Source organism: Falco naumanni, chromosome 6 (assembly GCF_017639655.2).
Source record: "Falco naumanni isolate bFalNau1 chromosome 6, bFalNau1.pat, whole genome shotgun sequence".
Lineage (NCBI taxonomy): Eukaryota > Metazoa > Chordata > Aves > Falconiformes > Falconidae > Falco > Falco naumanni.
The window spans coordinates 85,045,101-85,069,987 of record NC_054059.1 but is presented as its reverse complement, the minus strand read 5'-3'; the positions used below and the strand labels follow the sequence as shown (position 1 = coordinate 85,069,987).

The window sequence follows — 24,887 nt, the reverse complement described above, 5'->3', positions numbered from 1 at the left end:
CAGTCTGTCATGCACAGGTAAATCTCTTCTATGGACAAGTAAAAATAAATAATTATGTCTTCCCTAAAGCCCATGCTGAAGTGTTAGTGGTCTGTTACTGGAAATTTTGGAAGGTCATGTGTTCTATATGTCGAGCTTTTAGGGGGACAAAATATAATTGATTTGAGACAGGCAGGCGCTTGCTCCCGCTGTCTTTGTAATGAGAAAAAAAACCAGACCAGTGATGAAGAAACAGACTGAAGCATCTTTTCTAACTAGGTTTCAGTTATCGATTAAATCCTATTTGATGGATTTGAAAACATAGATTGTAAATAAAGATAACATTGCTTAGAATAGCTACTTTAATCAGTGTTTTTTTTTTTCTGACCCATGACTTTCTCAATTCCTATCCTTGGGTTACAGCAGCAATTTGTCATATAAAATTGCCATGACATACCCATAATTTGTATATAGATATGTGTTTTGAAAGACATCAAACCTACCTCAGCTATCTGTGTTTTCAGTTTCAGTCCACAAGGAATTACAGCCTCAGTCTAGCCCTTTTAACACCACTATGTATTTAAGAGAAGAAAAAAACCCAAACCAACCAGGTACTGTTTGCCAAGACACATTTCCCTGAAAATTCTGTTGCTTCCATAGCAGACATCTTTTTTTCTTCAACTAAACTAAGAATAGACCTAAACTGAAAGTTTCTTCTGGGCCTTTGTGAAGGCTGTCACACATCAGACGTGGGTCAGCTAGCAAAGCAAGCTAGAGGTCATCCTGTGAGCCTGATGTTTGGCTTCACGAGGTGTTTTAGGCCTAAAGCTGTGCTGAGCAAAAATCCCTGTGATACACTCAGGGACAGGTTCCTTTGGAGACAGCATAGCTGGGATTTGGGACAGCACCCTGCCTAAAACCAGCTAGAGCCGTGCACAGGCATCTTGTGCATTCCTGTATCATTTTCACACAACACATGCTGGAGACAAAGGTATGAAAAGAGGTGACTTCATAGCAGTTTTGGTACCTTACTTGCTCCGTGGCTGACAAAAAAGTGGTGGCTTGCACCACAAGTTTGCCCGGGCCAAGACGCTGCTGGTGGCCTTAGGAGGATGCAACTAGAGCACTGTGGTGGAGCACCTCAGAAGAAAATACCGCCATCGTAGGAGCTGTCACTGGCAGATTATCAGGGAAAGAAGTCTAAATTCCAGCTCAGCAGTTTCTGCCCCTTCCCGGAGGGGGGCACAGAGGAGGCCTACCCAAGTGCGGCTCCCCAGAGGGCAGCGCTGCTGCTGGCAGCCCCGCCGAGCCAGGACGGCCAGCGGCTTGGAGGGAGAGGAGGAGGCGGCCACATCCCCGCCACGACCCGGCTGTCGCCACCCGCGACAGGGCGAGGTGAGGCATCTGCTGCGGAGCCGCGCGGGGGCAGGCCGCGGCCCACCCGAGGGCAGGCGAGGGCGAGGCCACCCGAGGGCGCGCCCTCCGTGGGCGGGAAGGCGGCGGGGGCTCCTCCTCCTGCCCCCGCCTCAGCCGCGGACCGCGGTGGGGCCGGGGGCGGCAGGGAGGCTCAGCCCCGCGCCGGACGGGCTATGAGCGGCGAGCCCTGAGCTATGCACTCGGGGAACAGCACGGGCACGACCAGCCGGCCTGAGCCCGCCGCGGCGGAGCAGGAGGTGCCGGGCGAGCGGCCCCTCTTCAGCGCCGGCACTTACGAGCTGCTGGCGCTGCTCGTCGCCACCATCGGCATGCTGGGCTTGTGCAACAACTTGCTGGTGCTGGTGCTTTACTACAAGTTCAAGCGGCTCCGCACGCCCACCAACCTCTTCCTCGTCAACATCAGCCTCAGCGACCTGCTGGTGTCCGTCTTCGGCGTCAGCCTTACCTTCATGTCCTGCCTGAGGAGCCGCTGGGTCTGGGATGCCGCCGGCTGCGTCTGGGACGGCTTCAGCAACAGCCTTTTCGGTGGGTGGCGGGGCCCGCGGTCGCCTCGTGTCTCTCCCTGTCCCCCCCACCCCCGGCTGCCCTCGCTGTCCGTGCCCGCTTTCCCTGCGCCCCGTCCCCAGCTGTCCCCAGGTCGCCTGGCCGCGTCCCTCGCTGCGGGACGTTTCTTCCTTTGGCCGGCCTGGGGCCGGGGGGGGCCGCTCCGTGCCGGGGCAGCCGGGCCGGGGGTGGGCGCCCCGCTCCCGGCGGAGTTTCGTTACGCGAGTCGGTAGCGCTGAGGTAAAACGAGCCGGAGCGAACGGTACGTTCATCGGGAACCTGTTCCTCGGCCTCCCGCCCTTGCTGGTGTGACGGGAAGACTTAGGGGGATAGACAGCAGCGTGGTTAAAGGGGTCTCCGAGTTGGCCGAGTGTTGCGCAGACTCATGCGCATAAAATACTGTATTTTATGTGAGGGAACGCTGCGTAAGGAGGAGGCAGGAGGCCGGCTGTGGGGCCAGCAGCGTCCCACCTCGGTGGGGCAGGTGAGGTCCCAACAGGGTGTGAGGCTCCCCAGCGTTTGGTAATGCCTCCTCCAGTTTCTTTATCCATCTGTGGAATTCAGGTGCTACCCTTCAGTCATAACGGTGTCACAGCTGGGTTTTGGGAAACCACTGATTCCTGTGAAATGGATATAGTGGAAGTGCTAAAACCCCCGTTTTCCAAACCTGTCATCTCTTTACTGCTTTCATCCCTGAAATTCATACATACCCTTCAGAGAAGTCTGCAGAATAGGTTGCAATCCGGCTACATACCTGTTAAAAGGAATATAGCTTTGTTTTTACTGGTAAAAGAACAGGTTGTGTTTCTAACGGTGAAAGTGTTTGGCTTGTCAATAACCAAATCTGAAGCTCATGCCAGATCCTTTTTTTCTGGCAGAGCTGTATAAGTTAGAGGTGGATCATAGTGCACCCATGCGACATGTGTGCACTGAAAATTGACTGTAATAAGGCAAATTAAAGTCTTTAATAAGCTTTGTAGCTTTCCTGCATAATCCTTGTTTTACATGGCATTTAGTCTGCCTTTGGGCTGCTGGGACGAAGGTGCATGGTTGCTGATGATTGATTTGACTGCTGCTGCGTAGTGCAGCAAAAATCTTAGAAGCTGTGGTAGATGCAGGATGTAGTTAGCCACATGTGCAAGGTTTGGTATTGGGTGATTTCTATGGTGCACAGCTCTCAGACACTTGTTTGCTGGTGTTATCAGGGATCGTACTAGAGAACCTAGCAAGCATAAGACTGTCTACATCACTCACCTGGTTCAAATGCTTGAGGAACTCAAGTGTCTGCCAACCAGATTCTGCCAGGCAGCTGAACATTAAGCTTACACCGGAGAAGTGAAGTATGGTTCTGTTCCTATCTTTGTCCCTCATATATTATACTTACTATTTTTGATGAAGGCATCTTCCATATAGGGTCAAAAAATAAGATGCATAGTAGGGGTAATGATAAAAAACCAGACTATAATAATATCTTACCATCTTCCAGATAGGACAAATAGAAACAATGAGGTATAAATTGGCAAGTAAATTGCTTGATCATTCATGATTTTTAATTTCTATTTTGTGGTGTGCTACATGATTTGTCATCATAAATGTATTCCGTGTTGATGCTTTCCTGTATCCCTTTACGTAATTTATTTGTTAAAAAAAAAAAAAAAAAAGCAGGCAAATTCATGGGCCCTATCTACAGGGCAGTCAAACTAGCATCACTGGTTTGCAAAATTACATCTTCCTGTGTTTGGTTACATTTTCCTCTTCCATAGTGTGTTTCAATGGGAAGAATTTCTTTCTTTTATGATGTATTAGAAAAGCGTGTGTCTGTGTGTAGTTTGTCGTATTGGAGTGCAGAATAAATGCATAACTTGGATGTTCAGGAGTGTGTGATCCCTGAATTTACTTGGTTCAGCTGTCACGTAAAGCTTAGAAAATATTTAACTTGGCTATTATAATTTGATGCTAACCTAATAAAGTTATGTTTAATCTTAAGCTTTCCTTTTGTACATATTATTGTTTTCATATTCTCACCTGGAAATATATATATTATAATTTATATTATCACCTGGAAATAGAAAGGTTATTCTTTTCTGTTTTTTGAGATAAGTGGCTCCCCACCTGAGTAGGATAGCAAGGGCATGTCAATACTGAGGCAAAAAAATCCCAAACGAACTCATGCCCTGCAGGTAGCATCACACTGTGTTTGCCATCTGGACTATCGCCACCACAGCTTCTATTTTCATTTTGTAATATGTCTAAGAAGAGAACAGTAACACTTCTCTTGTACATAAAAGCCCAATTCAGCTGTTATCTTGGGGTGGTGGTGGAGGGGGAAGGTATTGTAATGGAAGTCTTGTATGTGTGTTACTGCTGGGTAATACAGCAGTGCTTTGTAAGGCATAAAACTCCCCCCAACCCCTCCCCCCAGGAACATTTGGGAATGAAAAGTACATTCATTGATCAGAAGACACACACAACTGGCAGCTGTTAAAAGTGAAGTTCTCATTAACTAAGCAGAGTAGTTACAGCTTTGCAGTTTTCAATTGCTCAGTAAACTGGAGTGGCCCAATAATGATGTTTCTAGAATAAAGTGGTGGTAGCTGTGATATCGTGGATATAGAGTCTATTAAATAGTAACAGATACTGTGAGGTTACTTTACTGCTGTGGATCTGTCCTGGGATTGGACCTAGTCCAGCTCATTTTCCATTAGGTGACCAAAACCTGTTTATTTACAGATATGTGATCACATTCTTGAGTATGAACGCGGACATTGCTATGTGAGCTTTCTGTACCAGCTCTTCAGGTCCAAAGGCTGTTCAATCTTCAGTTCAAATAAGAAAATCCTTATGTAGTTTTTTTTTTTTTTTTTTTTTCCCTTGGAAGAACAGCCCCTAAGCCCAAATACTTGGTGTTGTCTTCTGCATTTGTTGACCTGTAAATGAGATGTTCCCCTGACAGTTTAACAAGTTTGGGACACATGATTAAAGCTGCTTTAGAAAAACATAAATACGATTCTCACTTTGAATTCAGAGTTAATTCTCAACAAGTTTTAAAAATCAGATTCTTTCCAATTATTGTAGTTGATAATCAGGAATCACTTTGAAAATCATCACTATGCAGCTTTATTTCAAATTGTCACATGTTATGTGCTGGTTTTGGCAGGGATGGAGTTAATTTTCTTCATTGTAGCTAGTATGGGTCTGTGTTTTGGATTTGTGCTGGAAACAGTGTTGATAATGCAGGGATGTTTTCATTATTGCTGAGCAGGGCTTACACAGAGCCAAGGGCTTTTCTGCTTCCCACCCCACCCCACCCATGAGCACAAGAAGCTGGGGGGGGGGATGCTGCCAGGACAACTGACCCAAGGGGTAACCCATACTATATGATGTCATGCTCAGCATATAAAGCAGGGGAGAAGAAGAAGGAAGGGGGGGGGATGGTCAAAGCAATGGCATTTGTCTTCCCAAGTAATCTTTATGTGTGATAAAGCCCTGCATTCCTAGAGCTGGCTGAATACCTGCCTGCCGGTGGGAAGGGGTGAAAGAATTCCTTGTTCTGCTTTGTTTGTATGTGCGGCTTTTGCTTTCCCTACTAAATGGTCTTTATCTCAACCCATACATTTTCTTACTTTTACTCTTCAGGGAGAATGAGCAAGTAGCTGTGTGATGCTGAGTTGCTGGCCAGAGTTAAACCATGACAGTTGTTAGGAGGTTTTTGCTCATACTGTTTTGAAAACCAAGACCAAGATATTTCTGTGTTCCTCTATGTATTTAATTATACTGATATTCGTAGGTGGAATGTGTGCTTAAAATAAACTGGTAGTATCCAAATTTTCAGAAATATTTGTTACATAATGGCAACAACAACTTCCCCCAACACACACAACAAGGAGGCACTCCCTACACTTCTCCAAAGAATTTTGGATTGGAGAATCTGAATATCTCCTTTGCAAAAGTGCTTCTCATTTTACCAATTTTACCAGCCAGTCTAGCAGTTTGGAGGCACATGAGATCCAGAACTTAAGACACTGTAAGCACATGTCCATGTTCTGAAGCTTTTCAGTTGAGAAAGTGTCAACAGAACTACAGATTGTCTAGGAGTAAATGGCTGATTTTTGCGTTCTTTGCAATTGTCTACTTCTGCATTATTGTAACTTTATCATTAGGCAAGCCCATGTAGTATTATTATATTCTGCTTGTGTTGCATTGAACAATTTAGAACCTGCTGTTCATTCTCCTGCTAGATATTTTTTTCTGGGAAAATTTCTATTTTTTGAAAGCTTTTCATTGCACCTTTAGAGCATGCAGAGATCTGTTTGCTACAGAGCAAAACTGATCATTTTGACTACTGAACCTCTGTCCTCGTCACACAAGTAACAATCCCAATTTTCTTTTACGGTTAGATTCTAAAGTCAAGATACAGTTAAGGCACATACGTCTTCACAACAGAGGCCATGAAAAGAGCCTTTTGATATTACAAAGCCATTCTTAGTGCCCCATGTACTAGTGTGGGGAAAACAACATAGATCAGATGACTAACAGATAACTCTTAGTCTAAGCTTCAATGACGTGGTTGTCTGTCCTAGACAGTAATCCCCATTTAATTTAGTTATATTGAATTCCAGTATCTATTTTTGAACAGGTGATGTATCCCAATGGAATATGGTAGCTACTTCAATTAAGTGATGTATTTAAACCGTGAGGGCCATCTCTTTCCATGGAGGTGTGCAGTCAGCTCTGCTGGTCCCACTGAGTCTACCACACTCTCCTTACTTAAAAGCTTGTAACTCTTTCCCTCTTTCCCTATCTGTAGTTAACCAAGACACAAGTTGTAGAGATCTGTGTAATCTCTTTATCTGATTTAGTAATACAGTTCATACCTGAGAGGTTTGCTGTCTGTCACTGAGAGCGTAGGTTTTTGGTTATAATTGGTGGAGAGGACAGCTAAACATACCCAAATGTCTTTGATAACAGATATGGGCACCCTCTTACCCGAAGCAAGAATTTGTTTAATTGTGGAATACAGGCTCAGGGCATAATAATCTTTATGTGCATCTACTGTTTTTTCACAAACAGACAAGATTTTTTAAAATAACAGTGGCTGTTGCAGAACTGAATGTGTGAAGAGAAGTCTGTATCCTGCCCATCCACAGGCAGTAGGTGTCTGCTTTAATGCCTCCTGTGCATAGGAATAAGCTTTGAGGGTTTAGAAGTTAGCTAGTCTGATCACGTGGAGCATACATACGTACCTCTTGAACATAAATCACTTCAGCTACAAGTAATGGAAACTAAACCATCTGCCACTTTGGTTTCTTCTTCTAATTGTTCTTCTAACAATTTCTGATGCATTTAACTGAGCGAGGGAAGAGAGGAGTGAAAAAAATGGTGGATAATAGGAATGTCTTGAGGAACAGGAACCAAAATCTGAGGCAGTCTCTTGACAGAAGATGGCATAGTAAGAGTATACTCTGGGGTAGGCTTTCAATTATTAAACCTTATTTGTTTGTGATTGAAAGGCTAGTGTTACTGAAGTGTGATTAGAGACCTGTCTCTTTCCTAACTGTAAGCTGCTCTTGTGAGGGTAAATAAACATTGCCAGCTTTTAATGTCAAAGCCATTGAAAGTATTATGACCCTTTTGGACAAGTTACCATTGGTATAGAACCACTAGATCTTGGTGAGCTACCAAGTAAACGCTGAAATCCATCTGTATATTCCCATCCAGTAATGTGAACAGGAGGATGGGAAAATTTGTAAGCAGTTTTACAAACTGCACTTTCCCGTGAAAAGCTGCAGAGTGTACATCTTAGGCTATTTTATAAATTTGTTTTAAGGCAAGCTGATTTCCCTCCTCCCCCTTCTCACACACACACAATAATGAAGTAAGGATTAATTGCCAGAGATTGTCCTGTGGACCTGGCTTCAGTTACAGCCTATTTTAAAACAAAGCAAAACCATCTGTATATAATTGTTAGCTACTGCATCTAAGGCTCTGCACACTGAAAGAATGGTGCCCTCTGCCACCCTTTTGCATTACCAATGTATGTTATATGCACTGATTTAATCTCACTAAAAGCGTTTTCTGTGGTTACTCAGCAGACAGTTTTAGGATCTTGTGTTACAGACAGCTGGAGACTCAATCGGCATGCTTTCAGCTTTAGCAGTTGTTTTTTTTGGAGTGATTTAATCACTTGCAGGATTGAACATGGGAGAGGTCATTAATTTCCCTATAGTTTTATAGATGAGTTGTATATAAAATATACTTGAAGTGCGTTATGTCTAGAAGCAGTGATTTTCATTTACCTAGATCTGACTGTGGATGCTAAAGTTTGTTGAAAAATCAGAACTCATACATAACTGTTGTCTAAGACATACTGTAACACCTAACTGCTGAATTCAAATAGTCTGTAATGTATTTTGTAATGCAAAACTACAGAGTGCCATAGTACTTTGTCTTGCCGTGGACAAGAAGTTCCTTCTAGTAAGTTGCTGCTCTCTGGCTTTTCAAACATGAAGGAGGTGAGGAGGGATTGCAGAAGAATGGCTTTCCTCTCTGATTAGGTATGCCAAATAGTAATTCAGCACTTGGATGTAGGTCAAGGATTAATTGATATAGAAAATATTATGTCCTTTAACAGAAGTCAAGGTCTGTCTCAGAGCTGAATCTTGTTTTTACATTGTGCTGCAGTTGCTCTGTAGAGATGCCCAGCCTTCAGGAATGCGTATCTGATACCCCCTCTGTCCAAATTACCACGTTTTGGGGAGGCAATATAGCAAACCATGCAAGTAAGTTGTATATTGCATGGAGAGGGCAGAAGCAATTGTGGTTGTTAGAATTAGTTGAAACTAACACTTCTATTCTGAAAGTACTGCAGTATTTTTGTTCTAATTAAGGATTATAGAAATCAGAATACACATCGTATGGGGCAATGTCTGAGCTGCAGTGCGTCTTTTGCACTCTTCTCCATGACCTACACTGTACAGCTTGAAGCATTTAATGATGTATCCATGATATGACTCCTGGAAAACCCAGAGTACAGAAGAAATAATTATCACATGAGACACCATCAAAGGGCAAAAAAATGGAATTTTCTTCAAAAGACTCCAGACAACAAGAAACAGTTTATCATTCTTCCCTGATTCTGAGTGGCTGGGTACTGGAGAAGAGGAAGAGTTGCAACATAGAAATTGAATGCTAGTGGCTTGAACAGGAGGACACATTTCTTTTGCTACATTTATCTACACAGCTTATATGGGAATGACCCCATTCATGGTAGGGTAATTGCCCAGGTTTAAATCGGAGCTAAAACTAGCATCTGTAGTTCCTAAAGAGAAAGTCTTTATGTTTGTAATCAGTACTTACTGATAGGAGTATTTTCTGAGATTAAAATCTGTAGCTCAGACAAGCATTATCTGTGAACACTGAGCAGTCAAGTCTTTCAGGAAGAGTTAGAAAGCCTGATTTGCTGCTAGAGTAAATGAACCCTCAGAATCTTAGGCCTTAGTCTTGAATCAAAATGGATAGGTCTCGAGTATCTCTGGAAGCTTTAAGCATAAAAAAAAAAAAATTCTTTCAGGTAAAAACTAAAAATTGTTTTAAAGTGCATAATTTTGCTCAGAGTCAAAGCAATGAATTCCTGTATTTGTCTCTCCCTTGCTTGAAGAGAAGTATAGGTTCCCATTGGCTTTCCATATTTATTTTTTTTTAAATCAGCATATATTTCATCATTTTCTCAGAAAAGTGTCTGTGTGTCTGTGTGTGTGTCTGTGTGTGTGTCTGTGTGTGTGTCTGTGTGTGTGTCTGTGTGTGTGTCTGTGTGTGTGTGTGTGTGTGTGTGTGAAAAAAGGCAAGGTTCTTCCAAGTGAGAACTACCACCAAAGTGTATGGCATTATGCAAAGCACTGCATTTCTGTGGGGAGAGCACAAGAAGCCTTGCATCTGTTTGCTCATGGAAAATCTTTGCCAGGATCTAATTTATAATGGCTTGAAACAAAAGATTCATGGTTGCTTCACAGGAGTGGTAATACCAATTTATTGAAAGAACTGGCATCAGAAAGTGGCATGTAGGAGTAGTGGCAGGTATCTCAATCGGCATATGTATTGGATCTTCAAGTTTCATTATCCTTGGGCAAAGGGACTGTATTCTCACTTCTTTAATATTAGCTGTGACTGGAGATCCTTTATGGTCATAGATTTGCCTTTCAATTTGATTTCTGAGCATGCAAAGACAAAACCCCTGTAGCTGTACTTGCTACTGCCATGTATTCCCATCCTTTCCTACTAAAATGTGTGATATGAAAGAATGTGTTCATAGACAGCAGGATTGAAAAAGAAATACCAAAGAAGGTGGAATATAGAGGATGGGAAAGGATTATGTTTATAAGTAGGGAGAGATGACAGGAACAGCTCTGAAAACAGACTTAAGAGAATCTTTGAGAGACTGACAAATATTCTACTTACATGAGATTATTTTTTTAGTATATGTGTGTCTGCTCTAGATAACACTGTATAGGGTTTCTTTTTTTACTCCTGTCATATAAGATAAAAAATTTTGGGAGTCAGCTCCTATGGCTCCACTTGGAAAATGCCAGCTCAATGCTATGGGGGAATTGTGGCATCAGGCCAGACATGTTACATACCTGAAGGATATTCCATCTGCTTATCACATGAAATACCGCAGGACCTAGCCTTGCAAGATGATCTAGAGTGTCACATATTGAAGGGACCCTGAAGTCTGCTGGCTTCGACAGCATAAAGCTAAACACCAGATACATGCAACCATTGATCATGAGATAATATTGAAAGTAACACACAACCATGGCCTTCCCCCTCCTCCCCTGCCTCAGAGAACCTCAACCTCACAGGATATGGAATCTCACAAATTGCTTCATTTCATAGCATGATCCCAATTATACTAGGGATAGTTACTACAGTGTCACCAGGTACATGCTTACCAGCCTCTTTACCAGCGCTTTATTTGGCATATGAGTAGATAAAGAACACTTACACCTGTTCTTTAGTGTTAAAGTTCTGGGATTGTTTTGATGCTTGATGTCACAGCTGGAGTCAACATGGAGAAATCAATGTTAAGAATTAATCTATACTGGGGTGAAATAAAAATAAATATTTTGCTCCATGAAATCCATAACAAGAAGGTTATATTTATCACTCTTGTTAGTATGTTGTTCTCGACACTTGTCTGTAGTGTGGTATTCCAGTTACTGATACATCCAGTTGCTGATACAAATTAAAATTGTGGGTTTTCTTCTGTTTGAACCTGAATTAACTAACTCAGGATAGCATCATGAATTAATTATTTTTTTACAGTAGAAGCAAACTCAAGTTTCTCTGCAATATTTCGATCTGAATATGCAAGTATGACTGGAAGTAGAGAAATTAATACTGTACTGCTACTGTGCACGTTTGCCTAGAAGATCAATGAGTAGACAAAGGAAGGGCATAGCCCTTTTTTTTTCCTCTAACTTAAATATGAATGTCATCCAAACAAAATTATGGTCTTTATGGAGGCTTGTGTAGTGTTTGAAAATCAAGGTGGCTATAGGTGTATGTTATCCCTAATTGCTTTTAAATGTAGGTTATGCCAGGAAGACTTAATGACCACAGAAAAAGCAGAGAATCTTTAATGTCCAGCATAGATACCCCCAGAGATCCACCAAATACATCATATTTCAGATGTATGTCTTATGGAGATGAATTTAATAGGTTTATCCAAACCACAAATGACCAATGCTTTGTACAGCATCCTGCATTTAAACCTTTTAACTGTGATCATCTAACTATTCCCTCCATCCTTCCTGCCATAGGTATTTAGTGTTAATATTGGGCAAAAATACAGCACTGTGAACTGGCCAGAAAAAGTGACCTGTTAGGGTATAAGAGAAACTTCATGATAAAATAATGTTTTGACAGAAGAGATCGCTAACAGTGGAAAGCTGATTGAAAGATGTTGAAGTCTAATATACAAAAGGAAGATCTCTAGAATTAAATAATTCTGAAAGCTTTGGGTTAAAATCCAAAGTGACTAATGGATGAAGTCTGTGCGTACAGTGGCTTCATTAACATTTAATATGAATTTTGCTTGAATGAAGGCTTCAGGATTCACTTGTGAACTCTGCAGTGAACCATAATAAACTTCACTCAGCCTTCTCTGTAGCTTTATTGACATTTGCTGGGAAAAACCTGGACTGCAAGCAAATATACACTACATCTAATAAAACTAGGATGCAAAGGTGAATTTTTATGTATTTGTTTCAAGCTTTAACTGTGTCTGAAACCACTTTTACACTTCTGTTAGTTATCTTGCAGAACATGTCAATCGAGAGGATTAGCTTTTATAGAAGTTATTTTGATATAACAGCTTTGGCTTCAAGGGCAAACTGATAAGCATGTATATTAAAATCTTATTTAATAGTTATTATTGATTCAAAAACTATTTTTTTTGAAGATGGAAAGTCTGATTAAAGGCTGACTTCTAGACCGCTGCAAATAAGTCTACTAGGGGCAGAAATGTATTAGAAGCGGGCCCTTTAAGAAATGAGTCCTTATTATATCCATTTGTGGTTGACTTTAAAATGAGCAAATTTTACTGAACCCTTTGAACTATGCATCTAGATAGGTCTTGTGAAAAGCTCTGCTTTGCTTCATGAAAGCTATGACTTTATATGTAGATTTAGCAATTGCTCTGTAGCTGTATCTTTAGATGTCATATTTGTTGGCTATCTTCTTGTTGGCATTAATAGGGTAATAGAGCAAGTTTAATAGAATCCTGGATTGCCATGGGGGAAAAAAAAAGTAATGAACTTAAAATAATCTCAAAAGGAAATGCAACTCTTTCATTTGTTAATCATAACCAAGAGCTGTAAAGTCCCAGCAGTGCTCTCTAGCATGTTGACTATATCGCAAATGCTACTTGAAACCATCCTTGTCACCAGAGCTAATCTCCAATTGAATTAGTTTCCCCTACCAAAATGTATAAATTCTTCCTTCTCCCCTTCTCATTTAATTATAATTTCCTCGTTTGAGAACACATTTTCCATCCTTGGGATCAGTGTGGTAGAGGTATAGGTAATTACTCAAATAATCTATAAGTGACTTGTTAAATACTATTTTTTTTTATTTTGTCCTGTGTAGAAATTTGCTTGAAACTTGACAGTGCTATTAGCATATGGAGAGAAACTATAGAATGTCAAAATGCATGTTTCATGTTGACAGTAGCGCATTGAGTTTGAACAGACTTTTTAAAGATTTGTGCTACTGTGAGTGTTACTAGTTTGTATCATTATGTGTGGAGGTGGCAGAAATATTCCAGCTTTTGCTGCTTAGAGTTGTATGAGACCCTTGGGCATTTTCTGCTTTTATGGCTTTGCAGCTTCATAATGGAATTTGTTGTTATAAAGTGCACACATAGAATAGCTGAAATTCCCAACAGTTGGGAAACTCAAGTAACATACAAGGTCTCAAGTTGCTGCTGCAGATCATTCACAGATATGAAAGTCAGTTCATACTTTATTGGTCTATCCATGAGGCTATTATAGTTACACAAGCCAACCGGTGGTGCTGCTTTCTCAAAGTTTTTGTTAGAAATAACAAATGTGTTTTGGTTGCATATTGATGCAGAATGGAAAAGATGCGTAACTGGTGGGGGGAGGGGACAGATATTAAATTATTTTCTGTTCTAGTCTTGCCCTTGCCTGTACTGAAGTCATGTTATAACAAAAAAGACCTTCTCTGCCTCCCAGTGCAAAAGTGGACCTTCACTGACTTTTAGTGGAACATAAGATCCTATGTAATTTTTGACAGTTCTGACGATTCTACCTCTCAAGGATTTTTATTTTTATTTTTTTTATATACTTTAGAGTTAGGAATAAAATAAGTAGTTGAAACTTTTACAAGCTGGAAAACTTTTGCCAAGAATTATAGTTGTTATTTCTATTAAAAGCAAGAGCTCTTGTGGTGTAACGAAGAGTTGTGCAGCTGCTTGTTTTTTACGGGCTTAAACAAATAGTGGTAATAACATTTGAAACCTTGAAATCACAAGCTTAACCTTCAAGTTGCACAGATTTTACACAGTAAAATCAAAATAAGTTTTATCTTGTACAGATTTTTGCAAGCTTTATTTCTTTTTTGAAAAAGGCATCAAGTCATACAGTACACTGATAAAGATATTAATAGAAACATAGAACACCAAGTTGGAAGGGACCTCTGGGATCATCTGATCCAACCTTTCTTTGCAAAATCACGGTCTAGACAAGATGGTCCAGCACTTTGTCCAGCTGAATCTTAAGTGTCCAGTATAGGAGAATCCCTCACTTACTTGGGGAGATTATTCCAATGGCTCATTGCTCTCTGTGAAAACCATTCTTCTTGTGGATCTCGCATATATTAGGGCAGATCTCAGTATTCCTGTTTTCATAGGTTTCTGCACGCCGTCTACCACAAAGAAACAAGCAGCTTTGGCTCCATAGTAAATGAGGGGCTTTTCTGGACAAAATTCCCTGCATTTTATCTTATCTTGCAAGGGTATTTTGTTTCCAGTTTCTGTTTTTATGGTTAACTGCTTCAACCTCTACTCTTACAGCTATGACCTTGTTACTGCATTAAAGAGGAATTTACTGTAATATGCTGTGACCTGCATTTCTTGCCTCATGCCTGCATGCTGCCAGACACTTCTTGAATACCAACAGAATGGGGATTTGCATTTTAGCACATGCTGCCCAATGGGCTAACCAACATCCCTTTTGATGGTTCAGGTCGAAATCTGAAGTATTCCTGTAAAGAGCACTGGTTTCAGACTGAAAGGGTCTTGATCTAAACCTGCTCAAAGATCTCTGTGTAAGTACCAATTTTTAGAGATGTTGAGCTTCCAATGGCTTCCTTGAGAATGTCAAGGACTCAATAAATTATTGCTTCTGAACACCTGTTCTTTCAACCAAGCATGTGTGCTTTTGATTACTATGTCATGGCCAGAATTCAAAACTCTTATATAAAAATTAATGGGGAAATACTAAGAGTACACAGGGACATTAGTCATTGGATATCATTGTAGGGAGAAGGAAGGTGTTGAAGAGCAAGCGGTTAATTTGGGAATCCTGATTCACCATCCTGAAAAGCTGCACTTTCCACTTGCTGATCACAGACAAAGCCTCTGTGCACTATATAAGCAAACTGAGCCTAAGGTGATTGACATGAATTTTCCTCCATAAACATGTCTGTGGACGATTTTAGTAACTGTCAGGTAAAATTTTCTATCTCCTAATGTTTGGACACAGAGAAGCGGGAGGGGAACTTCTTGCTTTACCTTGTGTTCAGGAAGTAGACTGCATTTGTTTGTACTAAGCATCTACCTGAGCTAAACGAAGTAGAACAGTACCTATGTAGTTCTGCAATTATTTTCTAATTCCTGCTAAGATCTTGATTAGATCCACATCCTTCAATGTATTTCCAGCATGTTAGGTCCTGAAAAATGGCCTGAAGGACTTCTCATCAACTTCATTTAAAAAAACCAACAACCAACCAACCAAACCTTATGTCTTTTGGAAACCCTCTGGTCCACGTTTTCTAGTTCAATTTCTCTTGCAAGCCATGAAAACAAAATTCTATAGTGATGACTTATACAAGAAAAACCCCCAAAAACCTACACAAAACTAATTGTGAAAACAGTATACCTTGCACTCTGCATGCCCAGCGATATCTGCTTCTCTTTGTGATGAAAGTTTAAAGATAACACTGGCAAAAAATGTACTTAACAATAAAAACAAAAATTCATTGTTTCACTTCGAAGAAAGCCATGACAAGAATGTGGCATGTTTTCCTTTAGAGTGGGAAATCCTTCCTGTTAATCAAGAAAACTTTCTAAATTCATCACCTGTAAAAAGGGATGCTCTAATACTTGCAGGGTAAAGAAACTTTCTTAGAGATCTTAAAGCATATCCCACTGTGAGATATTTGGTTAATAATATCATGGGTTTGCTGTTGAATGCCTTGAAACAGAGGCTGCGTTGCTCTAGATTTTGTTAGTCTTAGTTGCCTTCCTAAAATCAATGTTGCTCGTGCTTTAGAGTGGTATTGTTAATTTGTCTTCCTGAAATGCTTATCCTTTTTCTAAAGTGAGATCAGATTATCTGTGAAAACCTTTGAAGGTTTCTGCTGGATCTAATGATTATTCTGTCTTTTACAGTGAAATCTGCATGTTTAACCTTCATACAGCTATATAAATGCACGTTATGACAAATATGAATGTCCTTGAAATTAACTGCTGTGTATATGCATGACAAAATACTTGCGCTTCATATTAGATCATATGTACACCAACGAGACACAGATACTTATCTAACCTCACAAACTGCTGTGAAAATACACCCTTTTGTTGTTAAAGAGCTTGTATATATAAGCTCAATGACTGAATTTAACAGATTTCAGGTGACTGACACATGCCTGATGGGCAGTTTGGGTTTTGATCATCAAATTTCACAGACCATTGAAACAAAAATCTTTATATCCTGAGCAAGACAGAATTGCCTTGACGTCACTAAATTATCAAAGTGTATGGATAGGGTAGTACTGAATGCTGAAAATTAATCTGTGATTCATGTCATAACACGTTAATAAGTTTGTAGTGGGTTTGAGGTGGACAGAAAAGGAAAAGAGCGCACAACTAATTGAAACAGACTGGTATTTTTATGATAGCAGCAAGATAGGAAAGGACACTCAAAATAATCCAATGTCTTCCAGATGGGACTTCTTCAGCAGTGCAACCCTGTGCTTTCCCGGTTGTTCTTTGCAATGCAAAGACTTCCAGGAAATCCGAAAAGAAGTTGGAATTCTGCTAGTCATTTTGTTCATGTTAAAGGTGCATATTAGTCTCTACTCTTAATTCCCTAGGTTTTTAACAGATTTTGTTGTCGCTGATTATATCAGTTTTATTTGGTAGCTTTTCCTTTAGAAAAAAAAAAAAAACAAACCAAAAAACAACACAACCAAAACACAAAACACAAAAAAACCCACCCAAACAAAAAAAAACAAAAAACAAAACCATAAAAAAAACCCACCCCCCAAAAAAAAAACTCACCCCAAGAACAACAACAAAAATGCCACAACAATTGCCAACAGAAAAAAACCCTTTGGAGTATGATCTCTCACTTAATGAAGTAACGCTTAGGAACAAGTATTAGCTTGGTCTCTTTTTTTTTTTTTTCCCCTTGCCCTACTTCTTGGCCATTGGGCATCATGGGTCAGATGCTAGCACCCTACTCTGAGTAGTTTTGAAGTTAGTGATACTAAGTTTGGGTTAGTAGCTGGTGAGCAATGGGACATCACCTAAAAAAAGCCTATTGGTGTTAGATTCATAATATGAGCTAGCTAATTTTGAGTTAACCTGCTAGCAAAGGTAACACTTATCAAAAGGACTTCAGACCAATTTGCAATGTTGGCTAGTGATTTAATTGACCTTTTTTATTTTTCTTACAGGAATTGTTTCAATTATGACTCTCACTGTTCTTGCCTATGAACGCTACATTCGAGTAGTCCATGCAAAAGTGATTGACTTCTCTTGGTCTTGGCGGGCTATCACATACATCTGGCTCTACTCATTAGCCTGGACTGGAGCACCTCTTTTGGGCTGGAACAGATATACACTGGAAATTCATGGATTAGGCTGCTCAGTGGACTGGAAATCAAAAGACCCCAATGATACCTCCTTTGTGCTCCTTTTTTTCCTTGGCTGTCTAGTAGCACCTGTTGGGATCATGGCCTATTGCTATGGCCATATTCTATATGCAGTAAGAATGGTAAGTTAATTCAAATAAGACTTCTTTTAATGTAATATTTTCAGTTAAAAATGTTGATGCTCTATATTAAGCTTGGATCAGAGCCTAAATTTGCACTCTTGCTTCCAATTCAAACTTTTGAACGTTTAATTTTCATCCATGTCAGGTACCACTAGAAAGGATGTAGGGTTGGAGGAGAACCATCCTAGAGCTACCAATGTCTACTTGTTGTATAGTTTCACTGGGAAGCAGGTTAGGGAAGTGCTCATGATTTCTAATCCACAGCAGATCCTCCCTTGAAAAAATGGAAAAAGAAAACTGTTTGCAATTCTGATTAAACAACTCTTTCCCCCTCCTTGCTACTCTTGATAAGATAATGCTGTAAAACTCTTCCAAGTGGAGATTAAGCCCTGTTAAAACAATTTTCCATGTTAAGGCAATGCATTTTAATTCAGTCCAGATCTTTAGTGTCAGAAAGTGTTAATGTTTCATATTCTGTGTGTAATTAGTTTGGACCTGTTCGGGTTTGTGGTCAATGATATTGGACAACTGATAACTGTTATGGAGAATGCTCACCTATGTGACCCATCTTCTCCTTATTTTTTGACTTACTCAGATAACACTGGGAACCTGCTGCTTAGTGTTCTGCTTTAAATAGAGGTTTCATAATTTTAGGGTTACAAGGTGGCAGAGCAGTACAGAAAACTCTATTTGTGATATTTTCTTCTCTCTAAAGACTGCGAATCACATAAATCTACAGGATTGTCTAACAAAGTCAGGCTAGGGACCATTGAATGTAAACTGAACTTGCTTATGCCAGTGGATGAGAGCAAATCAGTTTTCTAAAATATTTATAATCAGTGCAGCATGTTTTGTAACATCACTGGATTTGCAGTTTTCCAGTGGATTTGCTATTCTGCTTTTCCTCAGATTGTATCTTTACACTTAATTAAACGATAAAAGTCTGGGAAGCATGATGTAAACTTCCAGAAGAATTGTAGTTCACAAGGTATGGCATATAGTATCTGTGCCTAAAACTAAATTAGCGAATTAGTTATTTATGAATAAATGTAGAACTATTCAGTTACAAGTAAAATGCAGAGCTATTTTACTTTGCCATTTTATCTTCTTCTTCTACAGCTTCGCTGTGTGGAAGATTTCCAGACAGTTCAAGTGATCAAACTTCTCAAATATGAAAAGAAGGTGGCTAAAATGTGTTTCTTAATGATCTCCACGTTCCTTATTTGTTGGATGCCCTATGCGGTGGTCTCCCTCCTGGTAACATATGGCTATAGCAACCTTGTAACTCCAACAGTAGCTGTCATTCCATCATTCTTTGCCAAATCAAGCACTGCTTACAATCCAGTCATCTATATCTTCATGAGTAGAAAGGTAGGTACATTAAAGTTTTTCTTTTGTTTAATAATTAGTAGCCAGTACTACAGATGTGGAGTTTAGATCTGATTTATTTTAATCTCTAAAGCTTAGATTTTCAAAAAAATTTGAACAGCTAGGATAAATGGTAAAGATCTAGTAGAATTAAAATCCCTGATGTTGCTTAAAGTACTACCTTATCAGAAATCGGATTTTAAATGTCTGAGTTCACACGTGAGCACTCACATGAAAGGGAGGGGGAGTGTCAAAATTTAAGTGTCTAGTTTGGGCAGTTTACCCATGAAATGGATTACAACTAGAAAACCTCATATAAATCACTGCCTTACCACAACAGAACTCCATCAGAGAAGATTCAGAATATCTGGTGTCTTGTTTTTAGGAAGAAAAAACTTGCCTTTGACTTATCTGTTATGGCTATATAAGGATTGAACAACTCAGCATAGTATTTCCAATGTTACACTGGTAACATTTGTCAGAGCTTCATTGTATTCAATGCCGAAATCTCATGTGGATGACAGTGAAATGTTTTTTTGGAGACAAATTATATACTGTTAAGAAGACATACTTATCGATGAGAAACAAGTTTTTATTTTTGTCTGCTTTTGTAGTCTTCATTATGAAAAGTAGACTGCTGATTTAATGGTGGTAACTGCTCATTTTAGTGCCTTATAGAGCAAAGAGAGAATGGAAGTATTTGGAGTTATCAGTGGCATGTCAAATATGTGGAGACTAGAGAACTATACATCTTTCTGTAAATCATCAGTACTGTGAAGATAACTGCTGGATGCAGTTAAGCAGTGTTGGTGAATTTATTTAGACATTAAAATAGCTTCACTTTAACCCAGAATGCTAACTGGAAGTGTAACATGCACAGTGTAAACTTCTGAAACCAAGTTTGTATAGATCTAAATATATCTGGAGTGTAATAGAATCACTTGAGAAGAGGTAAAAAAACATGAATGATTCCTAGAAGGATTTCCCTGGGTTTTAATTACCTTTTAGCTCATTACAGATACGGAATTTTCTGTGATTTCCTACACTGGTTTGCAATTGCCAGGTAGCAGCCTGGGCCAGCCAGCAGTCTGTAAGCACAAGGCAGCCAAGTTAGTGGGTTGGATCAGCCAAGTGGGCAGCCAGGCAAAGGCTGTGGTGCCACTCAGGCCAGGACCGAGGGTGAGCTTAAATGCTGTTCCTGAGTGAGGGAAGGAGGCCCCCAATGTGGTGTCTTGCAGCTTTTCACCCATAGCTAGTTTTCACAGCAAGCTGGTCCAAGACCACGCAGCTGCACAATATCAGAGCTGTCCTGGATATGGGGAGCTAACAACAATCATGTTCAGAAAGAGTATTTTACAATAGAGTGACTTTTTAATACAGTGGCACTGATGCTGTACCCTAGATGACAGGCTGAGTAGTTTATCTGAAAGAGATTTCCTAGGTTCTGATACCCAGAAGCAAATCAAACTGGTACCAGGCACAGTGCCAGTGAAGTCATAGCCAGGATAAGAATGAATCAGTTGAATGTGCTTATTTGACACATTTGTGGAGTACTTCTTACTAACCTCTAATTCCAGAATAAGACCAAAACGATAATATTTGTGCTTATCTTCAGGTTTATTTTGCCCTCAGAAGGAATCCTAAAGCCACGTCTTCTCTATAGTATTCTTCATCTGTCTGGCTTGTTCTAACTTGCTCGTGCCTTCACTCTACTGTGCTACTCAGAGGTGCCACATTATCTCTGAAATCTCCGAGACCTTCACATGATCATTCCCTTACATATTATCTTTCTATATGATCTTAAAACATTCTAGGTCCCCTTCCCAACAGGACTTATTGCTTCCCCTCTGTCAGAGTAGGATTAATTTCCTATAACAAAACCTTTTTCCAAACTGGCATGTCAGAGAGCTTCTTGCATAATAGCTGGAAAAACAGTCACTGGCCATGCAGGATAATACAGAATAATCCTTAATACAGCTAAATGGAAGGTTGTTGAGAAAGATGTTCTACTCCCTTTACAGAGAAAAGTGTGTGGTTGTTCCCCTCCACCCCCCACCCCTCATTTGTTGTTGTGTTTTTGGTTTTTTGTTGGTTTTTTTTTTTTGGTTTGTTTGTTTGTTTTAAATCCTCTTCATACATTCCAGGCATGTCTTCTTATGGTTTAGTAAAAGAGGGAGCTGCCCACTTATTTCTTGTAAAACCAGAGAATTTCCCTAGAGGAACATATTTGAGCTTCAGATGTGTGCGGACATGGAACTACTGAATGGTGCATCCTCTAACCCACATACCTGAATGCTTTGCTTTGTGAAGAGGAGACCATAACTGAAACATTTTAAACGGTGCTACTACTGCATTTATTGTTCTATATACTGATGCAAGCTTTCACTGAATACCTTGCATTATCCAATCACAAGGCAGGACAGACTTACTGTATCATAAATGGCTTCTAATTAACTGAAAGACTTCTGTTCCTTCCTTATTGAATAGCAACATTTTAGTTCTATTTACTAATCACTTAAATTTCATTTTACATCTGACATTCAATGCTTTTGTTAAAATTCCAGAACCTGCAGTTACTTAAGAGAACGAAAACATCACTTTGTATCCCCTTCATCCCCTTGTTCCTTCCCTCTGCATCCTTTGTGGAGTGTTCCTGAGAATAGTCTTCCCCTGCTAGATCAAATGTGTGATTTTTTTTTGAATATGGGAACAATACCTATAGCACACTTTGGAGTCCAGTCTTCTTGTTTGCAGATTGTGAATTGCAGATGTTGCTGCTGGTAGAATATTAAATTGCATTTCATTGCCCTCTACTGGCTACGTGATTCTATTCAGCTCTTTGGCATAGAGAGAAAAGTACCCACTAAAAAGCCACCATGTTACAGCACTGAAACTAACGGAATGGTGAAGATACACAGAAATCTGTTGAGTCATTTACTGTACTGTTGTTTTCACTGGGTTGTACATGATAGTGAACGCTTAGGAAGTGCATGCTTAGGAAGCTGTAAATTTATTCTATTTATTTTCTCTTGCAGTTTCGACGATGCCTTTTGCAACTCCTGTGCTTTCGCTTGATGAGATTCCAGAAGACCGTGAAAGAGACACCAGCAACAGGGAATGAGAAACCAATACGACCAATAGTTATGTCTCAGAAAGCAGGGGACAGGCCAAAGAAGAAAGTGACTTTCAGCTCTTCCTCTATCATTTTTATTATCACCAGCGATGACACTCAGGAAATAGATGACAACAGTAAACACAATGGAACAAAAGTAAATGTCATCCAAGTCAAGCCACTATAGGGCTGAGCTAAAGAGACGTGAGAATGAGATGGACTTCAGCCAGTAGACTGCTTAGGTTAGAGACCGGTTTTAGTGGCAGTGTCTGTGGGCTGCCAAAGGAAACCACATTCTTAAGCTGTGAAATACTGAAGGGATTCTGCATCTGAAGCTCTGCAGGTAGTTTGGTTTTGGTCACAGTACTGAAATCTCTGCATCCGTGCCAAAATTGCTGGTGGATGTCTTTACCTTGGATTTCCTTAAAGCATATTGTAGGATTGTCATTCAGGAGAACTTGATCAGGCTGGAGGAATGTGTTGACAGAAATGTTATAAAGTTCAGCAAGGGCAAGTGCAAAGTCCCATTCTTGGGAAGGAAGAATGATGCTGCAGCACAGCAGGCTGGACCTGGCTGCCTGGGACACAGCTCTGTGGAAAAGGATGTGGAGTCCTGTTGCTCAGTGAGCAGGACATGAGCCTGCAGTGTGCCCTGGCAGTAAGGAAGGGCACCAGCATTCCAGGCTGTACTGACAGGATCAGAGCCAGTGGTCTGAAGGGATTATGCCCTCAGCTCAGCACACATTAGACCACATCTAGATACTACATGCAGTTTTGGGACCCCAGTGAGAGATGGGGAGGTTTTCAATGAGATGCAGCCAGGCCCTTCAGGGCAATTCATAGTGAAAGGATCACGGGCAATGAGTATGAACTGAAACAAGAGAGATTTGGATGGGATATAAGGAGAAGCTTTTTCACCCTGAGTACAGTCAAGCAGTGGAACAAGTCAGATGAGAGATTTCCTGAGGTTCCTTTCAGCTTCAGTTATCCTGTGATCCCTGAACTGCCAACATTCCCAGCTCACAGAGTTATCAGGGAAGGAGGAATGTTTGAAGTTGGCTGCAGTTTAGTTGGTCTGAATTGCTACTTTGCAGGGTCAGGGCTGGTAAAAAGTGATGTAAATGATGACTGGGGTTACGGTTAAACCAGAAGCCTCCAGAAAGCTGTCCCTGTGTACTCAGCAAAACATTTTCTTGGTGCTACCTGGTAGGAACCCTGAGCTACATAGTGAAGAAAATCATGCAAATCAAAGCACCAGTGAAAAAAGGTCAGTGAAAAGGGAGAATCAGAATTTTTCTTTTTTTATATGTGCTTTCTGCATCTTTATCTGGCATCCATTTATTCTGTACATGGATGAAGAGTGTCTTCCTATAACAATCCTGAACCTTCTCTGGCACTGGTGAACGTAGCGGTTAGAGAAGAGCAGGGTAACTTTTGCCCGAGTTGTAGTGTGAGTAATGATTGTCTTACTTCCAGCTCAGTGAACAGAACAGATACAGATTTTTATATCCCCCAACACACACACACACACACACACACTTTGTAAGCCTTGCTGGTACAAAATAGCAACAGGATTGTGCCCCAGACATGGCTTGCTGTCAGCATTTGGTGAGTAAGTTAGAGAACTGATTTTGAATTGTGGAAAGTAGTTCTCTACCACATCCATTGCACCAGTGTTAACTTCTCTGCCTCAGTCTGCTAAATGGGCAGTGTGGATCTGCAATATGCAGATTGTCCATCTTTGTGAAAGCTGTAAGAAAAACAATTAAGAAACTACTGGGGACAAATCTTCTGTGAGGTATAAAAGGAACATGTTGAATAACTGTTGCCACTGTAGCCATTGGCCCTGCAGTCAAGATTAAAACTTGAAAAGTAAATAGAAATAGGGTCTAAATGTAGAAACTTTGAGCTAGTCCCTAGGAGTAGGGAGTGACCTCATCTCAGAACAAGTGACTGACTTTGTCCTTGTGCCTGTGTTTTTAAAGAGGCAAATTCCTTATACGTGCACCTCTAGAGCTTTAGCACTGGTAAACTGGCTGTGTGTCGTGTTTAAAAGTGCATCTGCAGTCTGCTCTGGTGTCTAGATTAAATCATATAATCTCAGAGAAAACAGACAATACTTGTTGTTGTTTCTTTCATATTTTTTATTTTTGTTTTGCTACAAATGCATAGGTAAGTTGTCTTACCATGTCAATGATCTGCCCTTACTAAAGCATGTTCATTACAACATCAAGAACTAAGTTTTCAGCCAGTGACCACTACTACATCTATGCACGTTTATATTTACAAAAGGAGAAAGATGTAAATTAGCATTCCATGTAATGAGTCTATCCTTTTAACAAAACATTTGGCATTTTAGTATTTTCTGTATATTGAGCCTTCAATGAGTGATTAAATGTACCTTATATATATATATATCAATGTGTTCTGGGTTCAATATTTCTTTCCCCGCTGAGAGGGAGGGAGATGGTTTGGCATTGTCACTTGTTGGATACAGCTTGAAGGGTGGCATTAGGCCCTGAGAAAACCATAGCATTTCAGGATTCCACTTGACCTTTGTAAAGAACAAGTCTAGGGTCTGTAAAGAGAAACTATCCACTGTTCAGATTTATTAAGGTAAATTGACAATAACGGTATCTTTTTAAATA

The 24,887-nt window shown here is 40.2% G+C and overlaps 1 protein-coding gene across 1 annotated transcript; it reads left to right on the top strand.

Moving 5' to 3' along the window:
- Window positions 1–1,474: 1,474 nt before the first annotated feature.
- On the top strand, window positions 1,475–24,650 carry OPN3 (opsin 3). The gene is made up of 4 exons (XM_040599227.1): window positions 1,475–1,941; window positions 17,440–17,759; window positions 18,879–19,130; window positions 22,163–24,650. Exons 1-4 carry the CDS (start codon window positions 1,590–1,592, stop codon window positions 22,424–22,426), a joined length of 1,188 nt encoding a protein of 395 aa, XP_040455161.1. The 5' UTR covers window positions 1,475–1,589; the 3' UTR covers window positions 22,427–24,650.
- The last annotated feature ends 237 nt before the right edge of the window (window positions 24,651–24,887 follow it).

Bases quoted from the DNA above. Each gene is read 5' to 3' on its own strand.
- OPN3 (XM_040599227.1), top strand. From the start codon at position 1,590: ATGCACTCGGGGAACAGCACGGGCACGACCAGCCGGCCTGAGCCCGCC. The intron at 1,942-17,439 runs GTGGGTGGCGGG...TTTTTCTTACAG, and splicing joins CTTCAGCAACAGCCTTTTCG to GAATTGTTTCAATTATGACT. The intron at 17,760-18,878 runs GTAAGTTAATTC...CTTCTTCTACAG, and splicing joins TTCTATATGCAGTAAGAATG to CTTCGCTGTGTGGAAGATTT.